Consider the following 24000-nt stretch of genomic DNA (forward strand, 5'->3'; position numbering starts at 1 on the left):
GGCATCCCAGTCTTAGCCCATAGGGTTCAATATTGAGTTGATCTACCCTTTGCAACTATAACAGCTTCAACTCTTTTGGCAAGTCTGTCCACAAGGTTTAGGAGTATGTATATGGGAATATTTGACCATTCTTCCAGAAGCGCATCTGTGAGGTCAGGCACTGATCTCAGACAAGAAGGCCTGGCTCGTAGTCTCCGCTCTAATTCATCCCAAAGGTGTTCTATCAGGTTGAGATCAGGACTCTGTGCAGGCCAGTTAAGTTCCTCCACCCCAGACTCGCTCATCCATGTCTTTGTGGACCTTGCTTTGTGCACTGATGCACAGGATGTTGGAACAGGAAGGGGCCATCCCCAAAGTTGGGAGCATGAAATTGTCCAAAAGGTCTTGATACAGTATGCAGACGCCTTAGGAGTTCCCTTCTTTGGAACTAAGGAGCCAAGCCCAACCCCTGAAAAACAACCCTACACCATAATTCCCCCTCCACCAAACTTTACACTTGGCACAATGCAGTCAGCCACATACCATTATCCTGGCAACCGCCAAACCGCTATATGGCAATCAAGCCTAAAAACATCTTTAAACCAAAACGCAATATACAGTATATCACAGAAGTTACCTGAGATGTATGAATAACTTTTATTTCTCCTAGAACACTTTTGCCTGCGATTAGATGTCCCTGATTTAAAGCAGGCTTAGATGAATTTAGCTGCATTGAGGACTCATTCACACTGGCACTGTTAAACATGCATTTAGAGGACATTTCTAAACTCATATAGATGAGAATAATTTTTCAAACTGAGGCAACAACAATTGTCATACAGGATGGACTTCAAACAGGTTTGGCTTTGTTCAACTTCATTACATAATGGGTTTATGGGACTAGTAGTTTACACAGTTAGATAAAGTTCCGTGCTTTTTCAGTTTACAGAAAGTGACAAAGACACCATTTCTGAGAAGACCATGAGGTATTTTCTGTACTTTCTGAAAATTCTAGCGTTTGACATGTGGTTTTGAGGAAAGCTGGATATCTTGGCTTGATACACAAGTGTCGGTTGACCACCATAATTGGGGGTCATATGATTCTGGTAAGCCTCCCTTTGTTGTACACCGAGGTGCTGTGTGATTCACCGTTAAGAAGTTTTGGTGGCGTTTGGTATCCACATCTGTCATTTCCTCATAAATTGAAGAACCACTGAATTCACAGTTTTTGGCTTCACATTTGGATTCCTTCATTTTTTTCAATTTGTGGTGACACATAAGAGTTTAATATATTTGCAATACACTATTGTACTGCACATACATTTTAATTTATCTTAGCATTGCACTGTTTTGTGACGTTTAACATACTTAGTATTATGGTATCGTGCTAGCTGCTATGTTTTTTTGACATCCAACAGAGTCTTCGCGTAGTTTTATTCGTTCTCATGTAGATATGCTTTAACCACGTTAAAGCCAATAACCAAATCAGCTAGAAAAATTTGAGTGAACACTTGTACAGTGCCTTGAAAAGTATTCATATCCCTTGAGACTTTCCACGCTTTGTCATGATACAACCAAAAATGTAAATGTATTTTATTGGGATTTTATCCAATAGTCCAACACAAAGTGGCATAAATTTGTGAAGTGGAAGGAAAATGATAAACGGTTTTCAAAATTTTTCAAATAAATATCTGAAAAGTGTGGTGTGCATTTGTATTCAGCCCCCTTTACTCTGATACCCCTAACTAAAATCTAGTGGAACCAATTGCCTTCACCTAATTTGTAAATAGAGTCCACCTGTGTGTAATTTAACCTCAGTATAAATACAGCTGTTCTGTGAAGCCATCAGAGGTTTGTTAGAAAACATTGCTGAACAAACAGCATAATGTACAGCACAGCGAGTAGAACGAGAAAGCTTTACTGCATATATAAACTGATTTTTACAGTTGTGGATTTAGTAACACTAAGTTGAAAGAGGGCCTATATTTAATACATTTTGAGTGGAAAAAAACCCAAAAAACTTACAATGCTACCCAGACTTCTCACTTTCATATTCTAAACTCACAACCTTTTCCTCTTTCATATTCTAAACTCACAACCTTTTCCTCTAACACCTCACTTTCTAACCTTGTCACTTTTTTACCTCCTCAAAAGTATGTTGTTTTGTTTTTGTTTTTTTGCTTACCAAAGCCATTTGAATTGGAATTTAATACTTTTATTATACTGTGTACACAGTAGCATAAAAGCATACTTTATCTTGCATCTTTCTACACGTAATTATGGCATGCTGCAGCATTTCTAAAATTGACCCCTTTGTCGAGTTCAACAGTTTAGAGGTCAGCATTTAGGACTCCAAGGATCAGTAATGAAAGCAAGTTATTATTACTATACGGGGTATGTATAGTTCCAACAGTTTGCGCAGCGCTTTACAAAATGAAGGTAGACATTACAGTTACAATAAAATTTGGTACAAGAGGAAACAGAGGGCCCTGCTCGTTAGAACTTACAATCTAGGAGTCAAGTCAGATGGATTTATCACAGGCAAGTGCTCCAGAGTCATGTATTTTTCTAATGAGATATAAATATATACCTTGGGTTGTCTCCTGTTCCATGGCATAGGAGCTTTCTTTACCAATACTGCTACAAAGAAACCTCCAGTATTCTGGTGATGTGGCAGTATTCTCAAGCTGTTACAGGGGGAAAAAAAAGGTAGTTGAAGAGTAAGTAACACACCAAACCATGACACACTGCTGTCTTTACACTTCTAGAGCAGCTTTTGGACCCAATTAATCAAAACAGTTCTCTTAAGATAAAAACATATGCTCTTTCTTTGTAAAATGAATTAAAAATGGTTTTAGGTCAACTTTTGTTTTTAGAGATATTTGGACGTGGTATCAAATGGTTTTGAGACTAGTTTTGTAACACACCAACAGATGCCAGCACAAGGCTGCATACACAGTCACAGGAAGCACTAACCTTCATAAGTCAGTGTGCCTAAAGATATCGTCCTGTGTATATTGGAGGATGTGCAACTGGTGCTATTCTGACGACACGCATTACCGCGTCTGCCATTCCATCATGGACATCAAGTTAGAAGAGCAAACATGAAATTGTGTGTGAAACCCGTACATCCAAGTTTCTTCACTGGAGATGATCCTCGAAATGAAGGTTGGGTCATCCACAGCATACTGATGGAGTTCTTGATAGACTTAGATGTGGCGTACCTTCTGCTCCTGGGTCAGCAGCCTGGGAACGAATCTGGCAGCAACACGACGCATGTTCAAATCATGAGGTTTGCCTGGACTGTTCCGTATGACACACAGACAATGGCAGCAATGTTGTGGATTGTTCTCAGACAATCACCATGCATAAGTTGCCAAACGGTCTCCACATTTTTGGGGGTCAAGATCTTCCGCTCTTGAAGCACGCGAGCCATTCAAAACACCTCTCACAACTCATTGTACACAGGATGATGTCTTTTGGTACACTGACATATAAAGGTTGGTGCTCCCTGTGACTGTGCATGCATCCTTGCGCTGCCATCTGTTGGCGTGTTACAAAACTAAATTGGGCTTGAAACTTTTTGATACCACCTTTTATTTGTATACTGTAGGTGCAATCTTTGGATTACCAAAAACATTTCATACATAACTAAGGATACTCAGAACACTGCAGGTTCTTTGAGGCAGCACAGTACTGAATCCTCATAGGAAGGCATATGTGTGTCAAGGAGTCACTGACATGTATTTGATTAGGTGCCCCTCCCCGCACCCCACAAGGATACAGTTTTTTTTAGCAATCAGTAAGGAGATCACAGAGGAAAAAAGGAGCGGGACCTCGTGTCTTGTACTCCTGGGCATTGAAGTTAGAAGTATGTCAAATTTCCTATTATCTTTATCATACAGTTCAGGATATGGGAGTCAATTCTTGGGTCATGGAATGTCCTAAAACAATTGAAGGGGTGTGCATCAAAAACAGGCCTACAGGAAAGAGGGGTCAATGGATCCGAACAGACAGATTATGGCATGAGCACCTTGTAGCTGAAGCAAAGATCAGCAGAGGCTCAAAGTCAGCTGTCAAACAACTGTTTGGAAAATGTAAATAGAAAAAAAAAAAAAAAAGATGGTGGCCGTTGAGAAGGACGCAAGTGCAGAAGTCCTAGGAAAGAAGTTTAAAAAAAAAAATAAAAAACTCATTCATACCTACCAACTTCTGAAAGCCAGTTGGAAGAAAAAGAAGGAAGAATGATGTTTCCACAAAAAGTGCAAAAAGAAGGGTCCCAGGGAAGCAAGAAGGATTGGCTTCCAGGATTCTGTCCTCATGTAGTATAAGAAAAGGAGGCACAAAAGAAGAACACATCTGAGAACCAAGCAACTGCTGTCAAAGTTAATGACAAGAAAAAAGTCCTGTTCTTGCAGAGGCCCTTTTAAGGGAGTTACTCCTTTAAACACAAAGAGAGGGCAATGTGTGGGAAAGAGAACATGAGGAAGGCCCCCGGAGGGAAAAAGGAAGCTGCAACGAACGACAAAGAGGAGCAATTTCTTGCAAAAGGGGGTGCACAAGGAGTACAAAAGCCAAAAGGCGTTAAGGTGGTTATACAAGGCCAAACGAAGACGTGCTGGGTGGGTACCAAGGGCTAGGTATTTTGTGATTTCAAATGAAAAGTTGCAGGATGAGGAAAGTGAACAATCTCTGGGAAGGGGTTCCTCTATCTTAACACTAGGTAAGAACTACCTCACATGATAGTTTACAGAGTACTAAGGGGGAAGGTGGGGGGGGCGCAACATGCATGTCCTCATGAATGAAGGGCAACCAATTTAAAAGACAGGAACATGCCTAACTAGTGAATATCAGGGAATTATAGATCTCTTGGTGAGAGTCTGTAGAGCAGTCACATAACTATTTGGAAAAAATATCCATAATGGCACTAGGAGGTAATTTCACAAAGGAACGGGTAAGGATAGAAAAATATTTTAAAGCATAAGTGGGATAGTACTTAATAAAAACAAATAAATGCAAGGGGAACTGATGATAGCAGCAGCTCCACACTCCGATTGAAGCTAATCTGCAAATATAGAAGGAACAAGCAGGAGCAGCCAGCTAAGTCTGGTATTAAAAGCCATTTTTATTGACACAGACAATTTGCAACTCACTGCGGTAAAAGTGTATATTGCTCATCATAAAAGTGTGGCCAAATCCTATGCGGAGACCCACTATGAGCCTACGAGTCCTCCTGTAGCTGAGGGCCGCTCCAGCTGCCACCAACCAATGGGGAAGCGCTGGGGACCGGAACCGGATGTAGTGGAACCACTGTGGAGCGCAGGAGAGGACGTCACACCAGGACAGGCCAACACCAAGTGGCGTGGATACTGACAAAGTGGCATATGGAAAAACTGAAAATACAACGTGGCAGTAACTGACAAAGTGGCAATAGCCAGTTGCAGGGCAGGACCTGTCAAAGAAAATGAAGACTTGAAAGGGCCTCCAAATACCTATCAACTGAATCCTTAAAGGATGCTCTGCCATCAGTGGAAACATTGTGGGAATACTTCACTGCTTTTTAAACATGAAAATTATCTGGAGAATGAAAAATCCTCTCAGAGTTGGGCCAATCATGATAGAAACTTCAGTTGGCTTGAGCAAGAATAGGTAAAGCTTTATAGGAATAGCCTTTCGTGCTCAGAATGTGTGTGGCTTGAGCAATGAATGAATCCAGTAAGGACAGCATGTGTACAAAAGCTGAAGTATTAACGTTACAACATTTTGGTGGTGAAAAATCTCCTATAACCACTACTAAAAAGTCAGTGTCTCCCTTCTGCAAATGGAAGTGCACTGGGCAGTTTAGGTAATGTTTGAAGATGATCAAGGGGAGGAGATGCAGAAGAGCATTTACAGGTGTTTATACCCAGCGATTCTAGACGTGGAATCCACTACTGCTAAATAAGGATCTTTGCTACAAGGTAATTACAGAATGGATGCAGACTGAGGGGGTTCAGTGTATCCGGGGAGTCATGGGGAGGTGTCCCTGCTGGGAGAACACAGTGATTAACAGCCGCTGGCAATAATTGCATGCTAGAAAACGGACATGCTGGTTGTACCCAAGTAGACTGATGGATCAACTTAGGCACAATCAGCCTGCCCATACATGGATCGAATCACGGCTGGTCTCTGCTGAACCGGGCAAGACTTGACCCATATCTGGCCGGCTTAAGCTCTTGAGAAGTGCAGTCTTTATCCACCTAGCAATGGTGGAGCTTGAAGCAGGATGTCTCTTGCACGGTTCTCAGAGTAGGACAAATAGAGGTTCTGGTTTCCTTATAGAAACTGTAGCTTTTACATCTTCACAAAAGGCGGAAGACTGACACCACCTTAGGAAGAAAGGAGTGTCATTGGTGCAAGACTACTTTTTCCTTGTGAAGTGTGAAGGATGGCTCCTTACAAGAGCTGCTAACTTAAAGACACTTCTCACTGAGGTGACAGCAATCAAGGCTACCTTGCAAGAGAGATTTTTTTAAGAGGAGTTCCCTGATGGGTTCAGAGAGTGGTTTCTCTAGGACAGAGATAACCAAAGAACTAGGCAAAGAAGAATTTCCAGATATTATAGTAGGTCTTTCTGGAGGTGACTTTCCTTGCTTTTAGCATAGATCGACAGACTCAGAAACCCCTCTGTCTCTTAAAACCTGGACAGTCATATGCCCTTAAAACTAGTGGCTGAGAGGCAGGATAGAAAAGAGGACCCTGAGACAGCAGGTCTGGAAGAGGCTAGGAGTCCTAGAGATCACAGTAAATCTTGTGTACCTGGTTCTTCTAGGACAGTTTTGTGCAAATCAGAATTACTAGTTTCTTCTGGTGCTCTATATTGTGGGGCTGTCAAGGCAGAAGTCCCCCTGGAGGAAAGGCTGAAAATTAGCATGAGTCCAGTGAATTATCAGAACAATCAAAGCTAGTCCTAGAGAATAGGTGTCAAACTGCAGCCCTCCAGCTATTGAGGAACTACAACTTTCATCGTGCCTCTGCCTTTGGGAGTCATGCTTGTAACTGCCAGCCTTGCAATGCCTCATGGGATTTGTAGTTCCGCAACAGAGGGAGGGCCACAGGTTGACACCCCTGTCCTAGAGGATCATTGATCCTGGTCACAAACAGAGGTAACTTGTTGAACCTAGAGGCCAGGACATCCACATCTGGCGTTCCCATTAGGTTGAACATATTTGAGTGAGGGGCCCATTGTCCTTGGTCCAGGTGGTCAGGTAATCTGCCTTCTAACTGTCCACTCCTGGGATGTGAACAGCAGAGATCGCTTGACAGTATTTCTGCAAGACATGATTAGGCTAGCTTCCTTTAAAATCTACAGGATTTCTCAAACCCTCATGGTGATTGATGTAGGCCACAACCATGGCATTGTCCAACTGCACCTTGATCAGGTATGCTTTAAGAAGGTGGGCCCAGTGGCGCAGAGACATTTCTATCACCCTGAGCTCCAAGATGTTGATGGGGAGCTTGGATTCTTTGGTGACCACATTCCCTGAATTGAGAGAGACTGACACTCCTCCCCAGCCGGCACCTGTGATCACCTTTTATTAATATAGTAGAAATTACTTCTCTATTGTCAAGACTGGGTTGGAAATCTGCCAAGCCTGGGAAATCCTAGCTTGGCTGGATAGAAGCATATGGGGGGGTCAAAAGAGGTAGCATGTTTGTTCCATGAAAACAAGCGGCTGTGTTGGAGAGGCCTTGAATGGAAATGGGCAAACAGAACAGCCTCAAAAGGAGGCCACTGTGAGGTCCAGAATACTCAAGGAGAAACTCAAGAGATATCTCTTTGACCTTAAGGCCCGAGCGCAAGATCGGAAGGATACGTTTTTTTTTTTGGGGAAGAAAGATTTTTTCTTGGGCTAGGTCTATAATGAGGCCCAAGTATTCCAGGAGAAGGAGAAGCCTGGGATTTGTGAAAGCTAAGTACCCGACCAAAGGTCTGAGAAAACTGAATAGTCCTGTGGGCTTTTGCAGATAGTTGGTAGGGGAATGAGTCCTTCAGAAGAAGGTACTCTAAATACTCTGACCTGTTATGTACCTTTGTTTGTCTGTACCAACGTACATCTTCAATAAACAAAACTGTTAAAAAAAAATAAAAAAATACTCTGACCTGAACGTCCGGAGTTAAGAGTTCAGGAGCAGTGAACACTCTAGCAGCAGAGAATAGCTCAAATGGCAGTGTAACAAACTAAAAGTGTTTGTCTCCTGCTGCTAAGTGCAGAAAGCATTGATCACAGATGGATAATGGCATATAAAATGGCAGATCAGTATCTTTGAATATCTACAGATTCCATACAAAACTTGTAAATTTGAAGGTACTTGCTTAAGGCTTTTAGGTCCAGGATAGGACAACTACCACCATTGGGTTTTGGTATTGTGAACAGGTTTGAAAAGAATCCTTTGAACCTGTCCTCCATAGGTAATGGAAGGGCCAATTCCAGGGACAAGAAATGGCTCAGGGAAGACCGCAAGACTGATTGTCCTTGAGCAGATTTTGGTTGGTTTGAGGGAAGTGGTGAGGGGTTAGAGTTTGAAACTACTTTTACCCCTCTGAAATCACCAACTCATCCCACAGATTTGGAATGTCTAATCTACAGAAAGAAAACCTGTAACAGACATCCCCCTGTTCTTAAAAGTGAGGGTATTTCTTCATTGGGAAGAGAAGTTTGGTATAAACGCCATGGATTTTGTGTTCCAAGTCTTGTGCCAAATGGAAGGGATGACTTTTGGCTTAGAATATGAGAACTGGGTACAGCATGGAGGCGCTGTTGCAAAAAATTTGATTTTTCATCAGAGCTGAAGGAAAAAAAAAAAAAAGTTAACCTCATAGGATAACAGCAAAAAAACTGAGTAACTGGGGCACACCAGGTAGAGGAAAGTTATATGGGGGGTGGCTTACGACCAGTTTACCAGTGTCTCCATTTTCTTAAGGCTGCAGTATAATCCCAGCTGTTTCTGAATTGCTGTGCCCCTCAATGGAGGAAAAAGAAAGTATCATTACACATATTAAGCTAGGCATAGCTACCAAAACACAATACTACAGCAAAAACTATTATCTCCCTCCTCCAGAAATTGCAATAGCATGAAAATTGTGTGAAAAACACATCAAAACGAACCAAGTCGTACTACTGTTGCACTACATAACAGCACTGGAAATCAAATTAAAATCGCAGTTGCACTAGAATGTACCAAGCCTAAAATGGCAACTGATGTTCACCCCCTACAAGTAACCTATCAAGACTACTCGGCATACCAACGATGTAGATTCATTCCTTTCATTTTTTCTTCGTCACAAGGAAACATAGTTGGACGGATTTGAGTATGTCTACTTGTAGGTACATCTTCCCACTTGTCAAACCACTGGCCTTCTTTGGTCATTACCTAGGAAAGAAAGATCATTAAGTGCCTAAAAATCAAAGTTAAATATATTTGATAATCCCAACACTGAAGATAAATACCCTCCAGTGGGTGATTCCAGGCATCCACTTCAATCCAGGAATCTCAGAAGAAATATCAGCAAGTTCAAGGGATCCTAGTAAAAAGAAGAGGCGAGTGAAAAAAAAAAAAAAAAAAAATCAGAATCCATACTAAAAGTTGTTTTTATAGATTCTCATATCAAGAACATGATAGAAAAGTGTATGCAAGACCATTCTATCTGAAAGGTAGGAAAGTGCTTAAACTTTTACATAAACACCAGCGGAATAAAGCCCTAGGGACAGAAGTGGAGAGAAATTGTAGCATGCAGACCTTTTATATGTGCAAATTATGGCTAATGAAATAGATAAAATGTAAATGATCAGCAATTTACAACGGGCCTAATTCACAGATTATGGTGACTGTACTTATGCTCAGTGATGAACAAAGGTCGTATTTTATGATGACCAGAAATAGCAGAAAAGCAAGAAACCTACAATTCATATCAATTAATATATGAACAATGAGTTGCCAAACGCACAAAGATTCACTTATCCAGTATTCTCTATTCTTCTCATCAAGCCCTAAATCCAGCAGTTTCAACCAGTCACCCACCTAATACAAGACCCAACACTGATTCACTAGACAGCAGCATAGGAGGCCGGACACGTGTTATAGAGCCTGTCATCATCTCCGAACTGCATTTTTACTTTAGCAGTGTTTTAAGCGAGAATGGGTATAGAGCAAACTCCCATTCAGCCTCTAAAACGAACATTGTGAAAGCTGGGGGAACAGCCAGTGAGGGATTCCACTGGCATGGCAATAATAGGAATGACTATGAGCATGTTGCTGTGAGTGTGAAGGGGAGAGGGCATGTAACACTGTAAAACAGGATTTGCATATTCTGACCTGTTCTGTCCCTTCGGCCAGAAGAAATCATGAGGGGGCACTTCAAAGTTAATAGTAAAGACCCATATCCAGTGTGTACCAAAAACTGCTCACCTAGTAATGTTCTCAGATTCACAAAATATAAAATATTCAGTTATTTCCATTTGTCAATAGCTGCAACACCTGCTTTGACCACGCAGCTTCCAATGCACCTTACAGGCGCTCTGAAAAACAGGTGGACTTTGATGATGGCAGCACTGCTATCACAGCTTTATCCCAGCAGCAATACCTACCAGGGCCAAAGGGCACAGGGCAAAAAATATGGGCCTAGTTTTGTGATCAAGAGCATGTTAATGTACTGGAGGGAATGGTCTCAAGAGGCAAAACTTTGACAATGTACATTTTGGATATTTTTTTTACCTATTACTTGTACAGTTTGGTTATTTATGAAAAGATGGGCATAAGTGACTAAAATGTACAAGTGTATAATCTGATACTTTTCCCCCCATATACGTTTTGATTACTAAAAAGGTATGAAGGAGGTCAATTTTAAAGTACTGATGCAATAACAAAGTGGTTGCAGATTACTAAAAATATATGTAAAACATTTTGCTCACTAAGAAATTAAATAGGCTTCTCTAGAACATTTTGTTTTTCTGCGTTTAGTGATTTAAATGGGTCTTGTACTGCTTGTGACGAGAGAATGCATGGCCTTGCCTTCACTTTTCTCCAGCAGGGAGGATATAACAGCTTCATCTTCAATAGGATTCAGAGAGCATGTTGAATACACCATCCTTCCCCCCTCTGCCAGCTGCTCAACACCACGGGTAGCAATTCTAATCTGTAACCTAGAAAATGCAAAATGAAGGTTAACAACAACTTGCGTTCAATTTCAAAAGATTCTTCTCCCGAGAACACGGCATGCTTCCTCTCTTTTATCTACATAGACATCAGTTAAAAGAATAAATTAACACTCTCAAACAGCAAGAGAATATAGAAGAAGATAAGCATAAATGGAAAAAGTGTTATTCATCCAGTATCAAATGACGAAGCCTTTAACTCCGCACAGCAAATAACTGGTTGAAGGTGTATATAAACCAGGCCATGCAAACATACAGGATTCATGTAAAAAGGTTTAAAAAAAAACCAGTGCTTCGTTTTTCCGGTAAACTTAATTAAAATCTGCTTCTTCAATAATAAGTATCAGGCATACTTTCCCAGAAAAGTGTGGTTCTCATCTTAACACAGGTGAATATCAGAATTGGGACATACAGTATTCTTTAGATAAGGATAAAGACCAAAGCTTACCTGGAACCAGAGCCCTTAAGTCAGTTTGTCATATGGATAAGAAAAAAGTCAAAGACAAAGTTTCTTAAATCTTACATCACAGGACACATGGTACCTCATTTTCATGACTATTTGGGTTATGCCACCACCTTCAGATGAAAGGATACTGGTCTCCCAAAAAATAAAATAAATAAAAGGTAGGAATCCCTACCCAGGCAAAACTCCTCCCAGCTCAGCTAAGCCTTAGTTTTCAGCTAGTGTTCTTACATAACCTTTGTTGCTACAGATATCTCTGAAGATGGACTTTAGTTCCAAATTTAATATAGCCTATTCTAAACAACCCTGCTGGGGAAGAGAAAGCCTTCATCCACATCGATTGCCTACGGCCCTAACACCAAGAGGGACTGTACCTGGAGGACCTCCATGCAAAAGCAGCTACGGAGTGTAACGTTGTCAGTCAGTGCTGGATCTCATGAGTAGCAGTCTCCAGGGTGCACAGAATCCCATGACCTCACTGACAACAGGGTGCTGTACAAGTCCAAGGCAATTAACTCTTTGGGTGGGGGTGGTAGAGAAGGGAACAGACTAAATGTCTAAAGTCCTTGCGGAGCACTCCCACCAAGAAAGGTGAAGATTCGGCCTTCTGGCCCTGCACCAAGGAATGGTGAGTGTCTCTGTGGTGGAACATGTGGCAGTTTTTCCTTGCGAACCCTGATGCATTTGGGGCAGTACAGGATGGTTATGGTGTGCGGAACAACACACCCCAATAACAGCTTTTAAAAGGAATTAATTGGGCATGACACACGTACATGATGGACGCCATTATGTCTGTTCCCTTGGCATGGAAATATGTGCGACAGGCAGCTTCCATATACAGAGTGGACCCAATTCAAGTGCTAGGATAGCTACCTCCAGGTGCAGCTCCAGCACAGCCACAGCAAGTTTACAGTGCAGAAGCACCAGCATTCCACAAGCACTGGAATACTTGCAATGGGGGGGACCTACCAATTAGGTGTCCGGCTTGAGCCGACACCCCCTCAGCTGGGTGGCTAATCCCATTTGGGTTTGACAGGACTGCTAGTCCTTAGCAAGCCATGGCAATATGAGAGATCAGCGGGGTGGGTTCCCAATCCCTCTACAAAAAAGGTAGCAAGGACCCCTTGCAGAGTCCACCTTGAATGGGCCCCCAGCCTGGGTCAGCTTAGCTCTGATATTTTCAAAATCTCGGGGCACAATCGATAAATTCCTTTGTGTCAATGGAGGAATTTTCTGCAGCCATTTCTGATTTGTGTGACTGTCTCTCGGGGATTCTCCCTGGTGAAAGAGAAAGATGGAGAGGATTGAGAATACTCTGTAGAGGAGTCCTCCAGGAGTCGCAGGGTGCAAATCTATCTCAGACTCAGAAGACTACAGTGGGCTTCCCAGCGGATGTGGTGCAAACTAACTTGAAGTAGTAACTTCCAGGGTCTCCTTCTACTAAAGTCACTGTATTTAGTTTAGTGGTGCACCGAAATGAAAATTCTGGTATCGAAACCCGAAAATTCAGGATGCACTTGGCCAAAAAACCGAAATGGAGAGTTTTTAAAAATTAACCTATAAATGATTTTAAAATTCTTACAGGTTACCAATGTAAAGTTACAGAGGAGTTCTAGTGCTTGAATTATTGCTCTTGCTCTGACATTCATGGTGATACCTCACATGTGTGGTTTGAACATAGTTTATATATGTGGGCGTTGCCTACATATGCGTTCACCACTACATGCAAGCACGGGGGGATGGGGGCACTTTAAACTTTTTTTTTAATTATTTAATTATTTTTTACACTGTCCCTTTAAAAAAAAATGAATCACTTTTATTCCTATCACAAGGAATGTATGCATCCCGTGATAGAAATAATTAGTCACAGGTCCTCTTTATGAAGAGATCTATGGTCAATAAGACTATGGCGCAAAACCAGATCCTAACTAGCCTTCACCTACTATAAACTGTGGAAGACATCTAATCCGCCTCCTGTATATGATACTTTAGTCATGTGTGATCTTGACCTGGTCAGTGTTTTCTTCCACATTCAAATATATAATCAATAATACTGTAACTTGATCGTGTCTGATTTTATGTATTATGCGCAGATTCTGAAACTGTGAATTAGAGAAGGTGAATAAGATAGCCATCAGAACAGATTAGGCCTAAATGGCTTTTATGGTATCAATTAGCCCAGGCTAAGACATTTTTTTGGAAGCCATGTACTTCTAATGGGTTTAATTACCTGGAGGTTCAGAGAGTGACAGAACTGAAATGTTTTTACCACTTTATGTCGGGCTAATATAAATTCTGAATTAAGATAAGCAACCCGTTCCAGATCCCCCTGATAAAGCATTGAATTAGTGAATGACAGCTTTAGAAAGTATCTGTTTATTAGGTACTGTATTTTCTAAGTACTAGTATAGCAGAATGGGCAATAGCCATTCCTGAATTGAGATAGCAGTTCTACTGAAGTTTCCAGTCCCTTGTATTATATATATATTTTAAATTAGCTATGAAGATGCACTCCTGCTGTAATAGGTATGTTCTAAAAGGGGGGGGGGGGGATCCTAGCAGCCATGTCTCCTATTCCAAGAAAATGTCATGTCTGATGATTAATTCTGAACATGGCTGCCCTGTGTCTCTTCACACAGCTTTTGGTGTGCCCAGTTCGCATTATCACTACTACCCTCATTGAGATTCCGAGAATGAAATCAACTCCAGCACAAGGAAAAATACCAGGCTGTCAATATCCAGCATCCAAGCAGGTGCACGGCAGACAGCACCCACAACCATTGGTGGAGTCACAGTTGGAGGCACTTAGAACCATTGGTGGAGTCAGAGTTGGAGGCACCCAGAACAGTTGAACTGTTCCATGTGTCTAGAGTCAGCCACACAACTCAGCCCAGGACACAAGGCTAGACCTCAGATACTAATGAACCAGGCTGCTTGGGTAGCAGGTAGAAAGTCAGACTACCGACAGACACTGTAGGTGGGTAGCAGAGACAAAGAATGAAACGCTCCAAGCATCTCAGAAGGTGCTTGGAAAGGTGCATCAATGCTTAATACCTGGAAAAAAAAAAAAAAAGAGCAAACCGACCTTCCATCCAGCAGGTGATATCAGCACTCAGTTCCTCAGAAATAACCCCCTTCTGCAATACGAGTGATGACAGGAGTGAAATTTATTGATGCCTAGCATTCCTTGCAACAAGGCTGCTGCCAGAGAACAGCCCCCACCTGTTACTTACAAAAGGGAGTCTTCAGAGATGGTCAAATGCTGGTATGACTGTGGCAAAGCCATGGCTCTCGACTTGATAGCACTCTGCAGCTTACTTTTACCAGTACACATAGGTTTGGAAAATGCTGAAATGAGGAGCCCAGTGATCCTCAAGGTTCCAAAGTCAGACTTCAGAAAGAACAATCTGGATAGTTGTGTATAGAGTCCATCTTAGAAGCAATAAAGTAAGAATTCTGACTGAAGGAAAACAATTAGCTAGCATAAAAAAGGCTAGACTTTTCTCAGTAGAGAAGAGACAACCACCCTCTTGAAAAGAACAGAGGAAAGCTGGAATGGGGGTTAGGAAAGATTATTCTGAGTTGGGCCACTATTTTTTTTTGTTTTGTTTGGTAGTGACCACTCCAGCATAACCAGACAGCCTCTGAATTCCTGCATTCCTCAAGGCACAAGGGAAAAAAAAAAAAAGTTATGAAGCCACTTCAAAGCAACATTACTTATATGTTTCTGCACTGTAAAAAGCCAAGCCGCACCTGCGCTATAAGTGTAACGAATGTGGTCACGGTTTACTTTAAAAACAAAAAACACAACACCAAAAAACAAACTCTGAATAAGGTTCAATTACTCTAATAAGATGAATCACACACACACACACACACACACACACACACACGCACGCACGCACGCACGCACACACGCAATGCTGCTGCACTCAACTGTGTATAAAAATACTACTAGGTAGGAAGTGTGTGCTAATATCCCTGTTAACCACCTCCCATTCGGGCGGACGGTGGCAGTGCAGGGTCGGGTGGCCATTTATAAACGGCCTCCCCGCACCCTGCTTGTGCGCGCTCCCTGGGAGCACGCATCACCGCGATCTGGTGCCCGCTGTGTCCTCCGGACACAGTGGAACACCGATCGTCGGATGGGACCTCTGTGCGAGGTCCCGATCATGTGATCACTAATTGGCCAATCAGTGATCACATGCCGAGTAGTAAGCAAGATGTCACTTCTTACATCATTGCTTACTACGTGTGAAATCTGTTCACAACAGCCTTGTACCATGTGACAAGCTGTGACCAATCACAGCTCACACAGTAGTTCTCAGTGGCTGCAAGAATGCAGCCAGAGAGAAGGAGAAATGATTGCTTTTACAGCCTTTATGGGTGTAAAAGCAATCAGTGTAAAAAAAAAAAAAAATCTTCAGCACCCCCCACAAGTAGTACAATGTCACCATGGTGACACTGTACTTCTAAGGTGACAGTATGTAAAAAAACTAAACAAAAATAAAAATGTAAAATAAAAATGTTTAAAAATTATAAAGGTTTTTGGTTATAAACTAATTTGGGTTATTTTTTTTTTTACTAAAAAGATAACAGAATAAATTTTGGCCAAGATGTATGATGAAATACTATTTATTTGCAAAATTTTATAAGAAAAACACTTTTTCAAAATTTTTGGACTTTTTAATTTACATAGCAAAAAAACAAAAAAACAAAAATCCCAGTGGTGAATAAATACCACCAAAAAAAGGTTTATCGGTCTAAAAAAAGATGCTAAAAAATTCATATGGGTACAGTGTTGCATGACCGCGCATTTTTCATTCAAAGTGTGATAGCACTGAAAGCTGACAATTGGCCTGGACAAAAAGGGGGTAAAAGTGTCCGGACATGAAGTGGTTAAAACACCCACAAGCTTTGAGCCTCGTTAATACAAACATACTATAGTGTACGTAAGTTTTTACCCACATGGGAACGCACAGGTATTCCATGCTCGTTTGGGGTCATGCTCCAGAACTCACACAACTGTCAAATAGGGAGCTGCAGCTGTGTCCATTTTAAATGTACTGTTTGGCTTAGAACAGCAGCCATCAAACATGCTCAAATGGCACATAGGAGTTTCTGAAAAAAAAAATATATATATTCTTACCCATGCAATTGCAAACTGTTTAATGTTGTCCATTTTCTCCAGACATCTATATTCTTCCTCATTGTGCCATCTCCACTGCAACAAAGCAACAAAATGTAATTAAACTCTGCCCCGAATGATCATACTTACCATAATAATGCAGACCAGAAACTAAAAAGAACTTTAGGCAACAAACACCACTAGTCACAGCTGACAATTAGAAGACGCCTATGTGAAGCCAAGCTATCTGCAAGAAGCCCCCGCAAAGTCCCACTGTTGAAAAAAAGACGTGCTGAAGAGGTTACAATTTGCCAAAGAGCACATTGACTGGTCTAAAGAGAAATGGCGCAACATTTTGTGGACTGATGAAAGGAAGATTGTTCTTTTTGGGTCTAGTGGCCGGAGACAGTCTGTCAGATGACCCCCAAACACTGAATTCAAGCCACAGTACACTGTGAAGACAGTGAAGCATGGTGGTGCAAGCATCATGATACGGGATGTTTCTCATACTACGGTGTTGGACCTATTTATCGCATACCAGGGATCATGGATCAGTTTGAATACATCAGAATACTTGAAGAGGTCATGCTGCCTCATGCTGAAGAGGAAATGCCCTTGAAATGGGTGTTCCAACAAGACAACGACCCCAAACACACCAGTAAACGTGCAACATCTTGGTTCCAGACCAACAAGATTGACGTTATGGAGTGGCCAGCCCAATCCCTGGATCTTAATCCAATAGAAAACTTGTGGGGTGACATCAAAAATGCAGTTTCTGAGGCAAAACCAAGAAATAGAGAAGAACTGTGGAATGTAGTCCAATCATCCTGGGCTGGAATACCTGTTCACAGGTGCCAGAAGTTGGTTGACTCCATGCAACACAGATGTACAGCAGTTCTTAGAAACAGTGCGACTACAACTAAATATTCATTAAGTGATTCAAAGGAAAGCAAAATCTTCAAACATTTTTCATTTTATATAGTGAATGTTTGAGTTTGTAAAGAAGAACACAAACACTGCTATTTTGAACAGTCTGATATTCACTTTTCTTCAATTTGTTTTAGAGGAACAACACAAATTTGATATATTTTTCTTCATGTTTTGATTTGGAATAGAATGTGTACTGTTCCCAATGCATTTGTGTGTATGGAAATAAAAGCTATTAGAAGGATTTTGAGCTTTACTCAACACACTGCCATTATTTTGAACACAACCGTATATATATATATATATATATATATATATATATATATATATATAACATTCTAACTTACATTCATACATACACATACTAGGGCCAATTTAGACAGGATCCAATTACCCTACCAGCATTTCTGTGGAGTGTGTATGGCTCTTCAGAAAGATGAAGTGCATTTATGGTTTAAGGGTTAGTGATTGTATGTTTAAGTATCATTTTTAATTTTTTTTTATGTAAATGGCCATTAGAGGCTCAACTCTGTACCCAAACTCCTGAAGCTTGAATATACATGTAAAAAACACGTGAAATACAATTCTAGAACCCTATTCATGTGCAAAATGCTCAAATACACCTGCAAATTGCTCTGCTTAGGTGTGAATACAGCCTTAGGAAAAAGGTACATACTATAAAATGGAAACTGCCAGAGATGTAACTGAACAAAGAACATGGGTCACAATAATTAAAGGGTTACTAAACACACAACAGTGAAATCAGTCTGTATATGCAGTAAAGCATGCTTGTTGTATACGTGGAACCTAAGGGGTTAATCCTCCGCTTTGTGTAAAAAGGATGTTTGATCCTGACTTTTCTGATCCTCCCTTTGTTCCAGTGTCTCCCTCTTATCTCCTGATAAGACATAGTGTGAAGACACTGCACATGCTCAGTTTGGTGTGTATTGCTAGTTTTTTTTCTTGGGAGAGTGCATGTGATCAGCACCTGGCCAAACAGCACTGCCCAGACAGAGGCCAGGGGTTCTACATCCTCCTAGAGAAAACTCCTCCAACAAGCTTTAACCAGTGCTCTGCTGAACACTAATAGAAGTCACAAGACTGCTCTAACTGCTGATGAGAAAAGGTATTTAGCAGTTTATATTTACTAAAATAATTGCATTTCCATGTTCTGTGTACTGTGGGAGACCAGATATAGTGATTGCAGGGTCCTGGATTTAGTAACACTTTAAAGAGCAGTACACTTAGCAAAGCACCACAGGACTGCAAATGGTGGCACTTGATTGGTTCGATGATTATCTGTATACTAATCTAAGAATATTTTAAAATTTTGTTCCTACTAAATGATGTGTGTTCAGTTTCCTGAGACACATGCAATAAGCCACCCAATACAGTGGTTACAGAAATGAATCACCCCCCTTTAAAATAATCACATTTTGTTGCTTCACAGCCTTAAAATGAAGGCACACAGTTTTTGTTTTACCCAGTTTTGTTTACTCAGTGCAACTTATAGCATCCAAGTGAAAGATGTAACACAAACATGTCAGAAAAAAGTTAAATCAAAAACAGAATCATGGATTTGGAAAGAGCACCCCCCCTCCTAAAAATGATTTGTAAACTGAATCAGGTATAGCTAATCAGTTTCTTAATGGCACACAGAGCCATTTGACTTTCAACTGTGATAAACTGTGGTCACTTTGATTAGCTCAGCATGAAGAATGAGAAAGAGAATTTCAGTTTCTGGTAATGCTACTGAAGCAAACAATGAACTATGGGTGGCAAGGCACTGTCAAAAGATCTCCGGGATAAAGTTGTGGACAGGCACAAGTCAGGAGTTGGATACAAAAAAATTTCAAAGGCTTTATCAATGCCTAGGAGCATAGTGAAATCTATTAAGAAGTGGAAGGTATTTTGTACAACACAAACCCTCCCTGAATCAAAAGACTAAAGGCTGTAATTAAAGCAAAGGCTGGTTCAACAAAATACTGACACAAGGGGGTGATCCTTTTTCCATCTCTGTGATTATATTTTTGATTTTCTTTTCTGATATGTTGGTGTTATATCCTTCACTTGGATGCTATAAGTTGCACTGAGTTAGTACAGCAGGATAAAAGAAAAACTGTGTCGATCTTCATTTCAGGCTGCAAAGCAACAAAACATGATTATTTTAAAGGGGGTGATTATTTTCTATACCCACTGTAATTATATGACAAACTGGATTGATAGCCTTAAAAAGGAGTGCAGGATTCTAACCAATTCTCTTGACTACATCCCGCCCGCTAGAAGTAAATGTACTGCACGGGCAGGCTGGATGACGTACATGTATGTCATTCAGCATGTTCCGGGTTAGGGGTGTGCATGCAACTCTCACGGTCACTGGCTACGGGACTTGGTCAGCAGTTCCTGGCCAATGATTTATGGCCGAAACCTGTTGATTGGCTGTGGCCAATCACAGCACACAGCCCTGTGTTTACAAACACACAGGGTTTTGTACACAGTTCAGTGATCTAGCAGTTTCTTCTCCCTGCAGGAAATTATCAATTTATATACACACAGCACTGAAAATTAAACAGAAAAGACAAAGCTGCCCAATGCAGAGTGCCCCTGTAGCAAGCAGCTGGCTATGGAGTCAACAGAGGAGGCTTACGCCCGAACCACTGCTCTGCATGTCTATTCATACACACATCACGTCTCAGCCCATCTCCCTACTCTCTCCTCATTGACTCACTGGCTTTGACTGACAGTAGCGGATGCCAATGGGGTGGGGGGTAAACATAAAACCACAATATAACAAAATAATCATTTGGATTATTTAGAATAAAATGCCTCATCTCGTTACCTGCATGGCACATCACAGAGTATCCGGTCATAGTACAGCACTTCTTTAGCACCGTTATTTTCAACTAGGAGCCGGGGAATGCTTGATGCATCATGGTTCACCACCATAACACAGGGACTGTTTAGCCTCTTAGCTTGATGAACTAACAAATAGCAACGCTTGTTGTCCACATCATTAGCAATGACAAAGCCCTCTAATATTTGCAGAAAAACAAAAAAAAAGTTAGCTAGCAGCTACATCAATTGTAACAAATTGGATTGTGCTAGAATTCACATACAATTAACAACAATTTGTCAAGTAGAACACTAGATATTAGGCCCCTTTCACATGGTGGGTCCGATCAGGTTTGCCTGTCGGTTTTTCAGGGGGACCTGACCGCATGGTATTCACTCCTATAGACAGGAGGGTGTAAATGGATTTATGTCCACTTACATCCGCCTACCACTAGGTCTGATCCATCAGAAAAGAAAAAAAAAAAGGAAAGGGATCGGTCCTCTGATTTGGGTGGATCGGTTCAGAGGGTAGTCGGGTGTAAGAAGACAACAGAGTCAGTTTACACCAGCCATTAGAGCTGAGTAGGCGGTGTCCATGCTGTATAAAACACATCCACCCATTCTGTGACCTTTCCAACCTGTACCTTGAATGCCAGAATACAGCTTTGACAGGTCTTTCCATTGCCAAAATATGTCAGCTGCACCATTACACAGAGAATATATGGGACTTATAACAAAAAATGGTGAAGCACTATGCAAATGCAACAAATCAGTGTATATACACACAAATATAGGTGAATAAATATACATTAATAAGCAATAATTAAAACGTGAGACTCCAATCGTTTAAATAATATAGAGTGACATGTGCTTAAAACAGCAGGTGCAATAACACAAATAGGTCCAGAAATATTGGGACATCGACACAATTCTAACATTTTTGGCTCTATACACCACCACAATGGATTTGAAATGAAACGAACAAGATGTACTTTAACTGCAGACTGTCAGCTTTAATTTGAGGGTATTTACATCCAAATCAGGTGAACGGTGTAGGAATTACAACAGTTTGCATATGTGCCTCCCACTTGTTAAGGGACCAATGTAATGGGACAGAATAATAATCATAAATCAAACTTTCACTTTTTAATACTTGGTTGCAAATCCTTTGCAGTCAATTACAGCCTGAAGTCTGGAACGCATAGACATCACCAGACGTTGGGTTTCATCCCTGGTGATGCTCTGCCAGGCCTCTACTGCAACTGTCTTCAGTTCCTGCTTGTTCTTGGGGCATTTTCCCTTCAGTTTTGTCTTCAGCAAGTGAAATACATGCTCAATCGGATTCAGGTCAGGTGATTGACTTGGCCATTGCATAACATTCCACTTTTTTCCTTTAAAAAACACTTTGGTTGCTTTTGCAGTATGCTTTGGGTCATTGTCCATCTGCACTGTGAAGCGGCGTCCAACGAGTTCTGAAGCATTTGGCTGAATATGAGCAGATAATATTGCCCGAAACACTTCAGAATTCATCCGGCTGCTTTGGTCAGCAGTCACATCATCAATAAATACAAGAGAACCAGTTCCATTGGCAGCCATACATGCCCACGCCATGACACTACCACCACCATGCTTCACTGATGAGGTGGTATGCTTAGGATCATGAGCAGTTCCTTTCCTTCTCCATACTCTTCTTTTCCCATCACTCTGGTACAAGTTGATCTTGGTCTCATCTGTCCATAGGATGTTGTTCCAGAACTGTTGGCAAACTCTAATCTGGCCTTCCTGGTTTTGAGGCTCACCAATGGTTTACATCTTGTGGCGAATCCTCTGTATTCACTCTGGTGAAGTCTTCTCTTGATTGTTGACTTTGACACACATACACCTACCTCCTGGAGAGTGTTCTTGATCTGGCCAACTGTTGTGAAGGGTGTTTTCTTCACCAGGGAAAGAATTCTTCGGTCATCTACCAGTTGTTTTCCGTGGTCTTCCGGGTCTTTTGGTGTTGCTGAGCTCACCGGTGCGCTCCTTTTTAAGAATGTTCCACACAGTTGTTTTGGCCACGCCTAATGTTTTTGCTATCTCTCTGATGGGTTTGTGTTGTTTTTTCTTGCTTCACTGATATTGGCAGGTCTTTGGATCTTATCTTGAGAGTTGACAGCAACAGATTCCAAATGCAAATAGCACTCTTGAAATGAACTCTGGACCTTTTATCTGCTCATTGTAATTGGGATAATCTGGGAATAACACACACCTGGCCATGGAACAGCTGAGAAGCCAATTGTCTCATTACTTTTGGTCCCTTAACAAGTGGGAGGCACATATGCAAACTGTTGTAATTCCTACACCGTTCATCTGATTTGGATGTAAATACCCTAAAATTAAAGCTGACAGTCTGCAGTTAAAGCACATCTTGTTCGTTTCATTTCAAATCCATTGTGGTGGTGTATAGAGCCAAAAATTACTATCGAGGGAGACACACAGGGATATCAATCGCTTTGAGTGCATTTAAAGCCTTATGACCACTTGTGGGTCGCAGTTTGGAGGTGAGCACGCATGCTAGCTGGTGGAGGATTGATTCATTGCAGTGATCACTGGATGCTTCACAGCTTGTGTTGAAGATACACAGTTTCAATTGGGACTGTACACTATATATTGGGACTGTACGCCACATTGATTTATTTGGGACTTAAACTAAACTATATTGTGGCACTTATATCTATCTATCTATCTATCTATATATATATATATATATATATATATATTATTATTTATTTATTTTTTTACACATTTGGTCACCAGTACACTGAGTTTATCACTGGCACTGCATATACACTGTGTAGTTTTGTGTATATTGATTGAATTTTTTGCTCATTGTGTTTTTTCATTAGTCCTCTACTCCTGCACTTGGATGAATAAACGAAAAATAAATAATTAAATGAATATAACCTCACACCCATTTGTTTATCGAGTAGTGCAGCATCAATTAGTTATATATATTTTTAACCACCATGATTAATAGAGGCCCAAGTCTCAGTATATTCTCCTCTTTGATCCAAACCTCTCAAACATATGCTAATTTATTCTATGATTGTCCTCCTACTAGTCACCCACCATTGATTATCTGTTAGTTTTTTAATTCTAACCACTTTTCTATTAACTTTTTTCATATTCAGATCTGGAATTTTCTTAGAAATCATGTCTACCAGGCCAATATTCCAAAGAAGTATCAAAATTGCAGGTGACACTAGTGCTTGTTGTGAACTTTTTAGCAAATCAGCCAACTGAAACCTGGGTTTCTTTTTAAGAAAGCAGTTTCATTTGGGCTATATTTGAAACTTAAACTTCTAGACTAAGCAGTCATTTTATCATGAATATGTTACCAGGATACACAGACATCAAATGTAAAACAAAATGTTACACACAGACAAATCCTCTGTGTAACTGACTGCCTTGTGTAACACAGAACCCACAGCCCC

General features: G+C 40.9%; 1 protein-coding gene across 1 annotated transcript in view; it reads right to left on the minus strand.

Annotated features, from left to right (window-relative positions):
* NSUN2 (NOP2/Sun RNA methyltransferase 2) overlaps window positions 1-24000 on the minus strand; it is a 91699-nt gene that overhangs the window by 33016 nt on the left and 34683 nt on the right. The window contains exons 8-13 of the mRNA XM_089674820.1: window positions 20532-20724; window positions 16787-16861; window positions 11032-11162; window positions 9471-9544; window positions 9266-9393; window positions 2570-2666 (exon numbers count right to left, since the gene is read on the minus strand). Of these exons, the coding sequence (XP_089530946.1) occupies window positions 2570-2666; window positions 9266-9393; window positions 9471-9544; window positions 11032-11162; window positions 16787-16861; window positions 20532-20724 (698 nt within the window). The remainder of the gene's footprint in view (window positions 1-2569; window positions 2667-9265; window positions 9394-9470; window positions 9545-11031; window positions 11163-16786; window positions 16862-20531; window positions 20725-24000) is intronic.

The sequence above is a fragment of the Staurois parvus genome, unplaced genomic scaffold (genome assembly GCF_062004578.1).
Source record: "Staurois parvus isolate SC_StPar_1 unplaced genomic scaffold, SC_StPar_1.0 ptg000153l, whole genome shotgun sequence".
Classification (NCBI taxonomy): Eukaryota; Metazoa; Chordata; class Amphibia; order Anura; family Ranidae; genus Staurois; species Staurois parvus.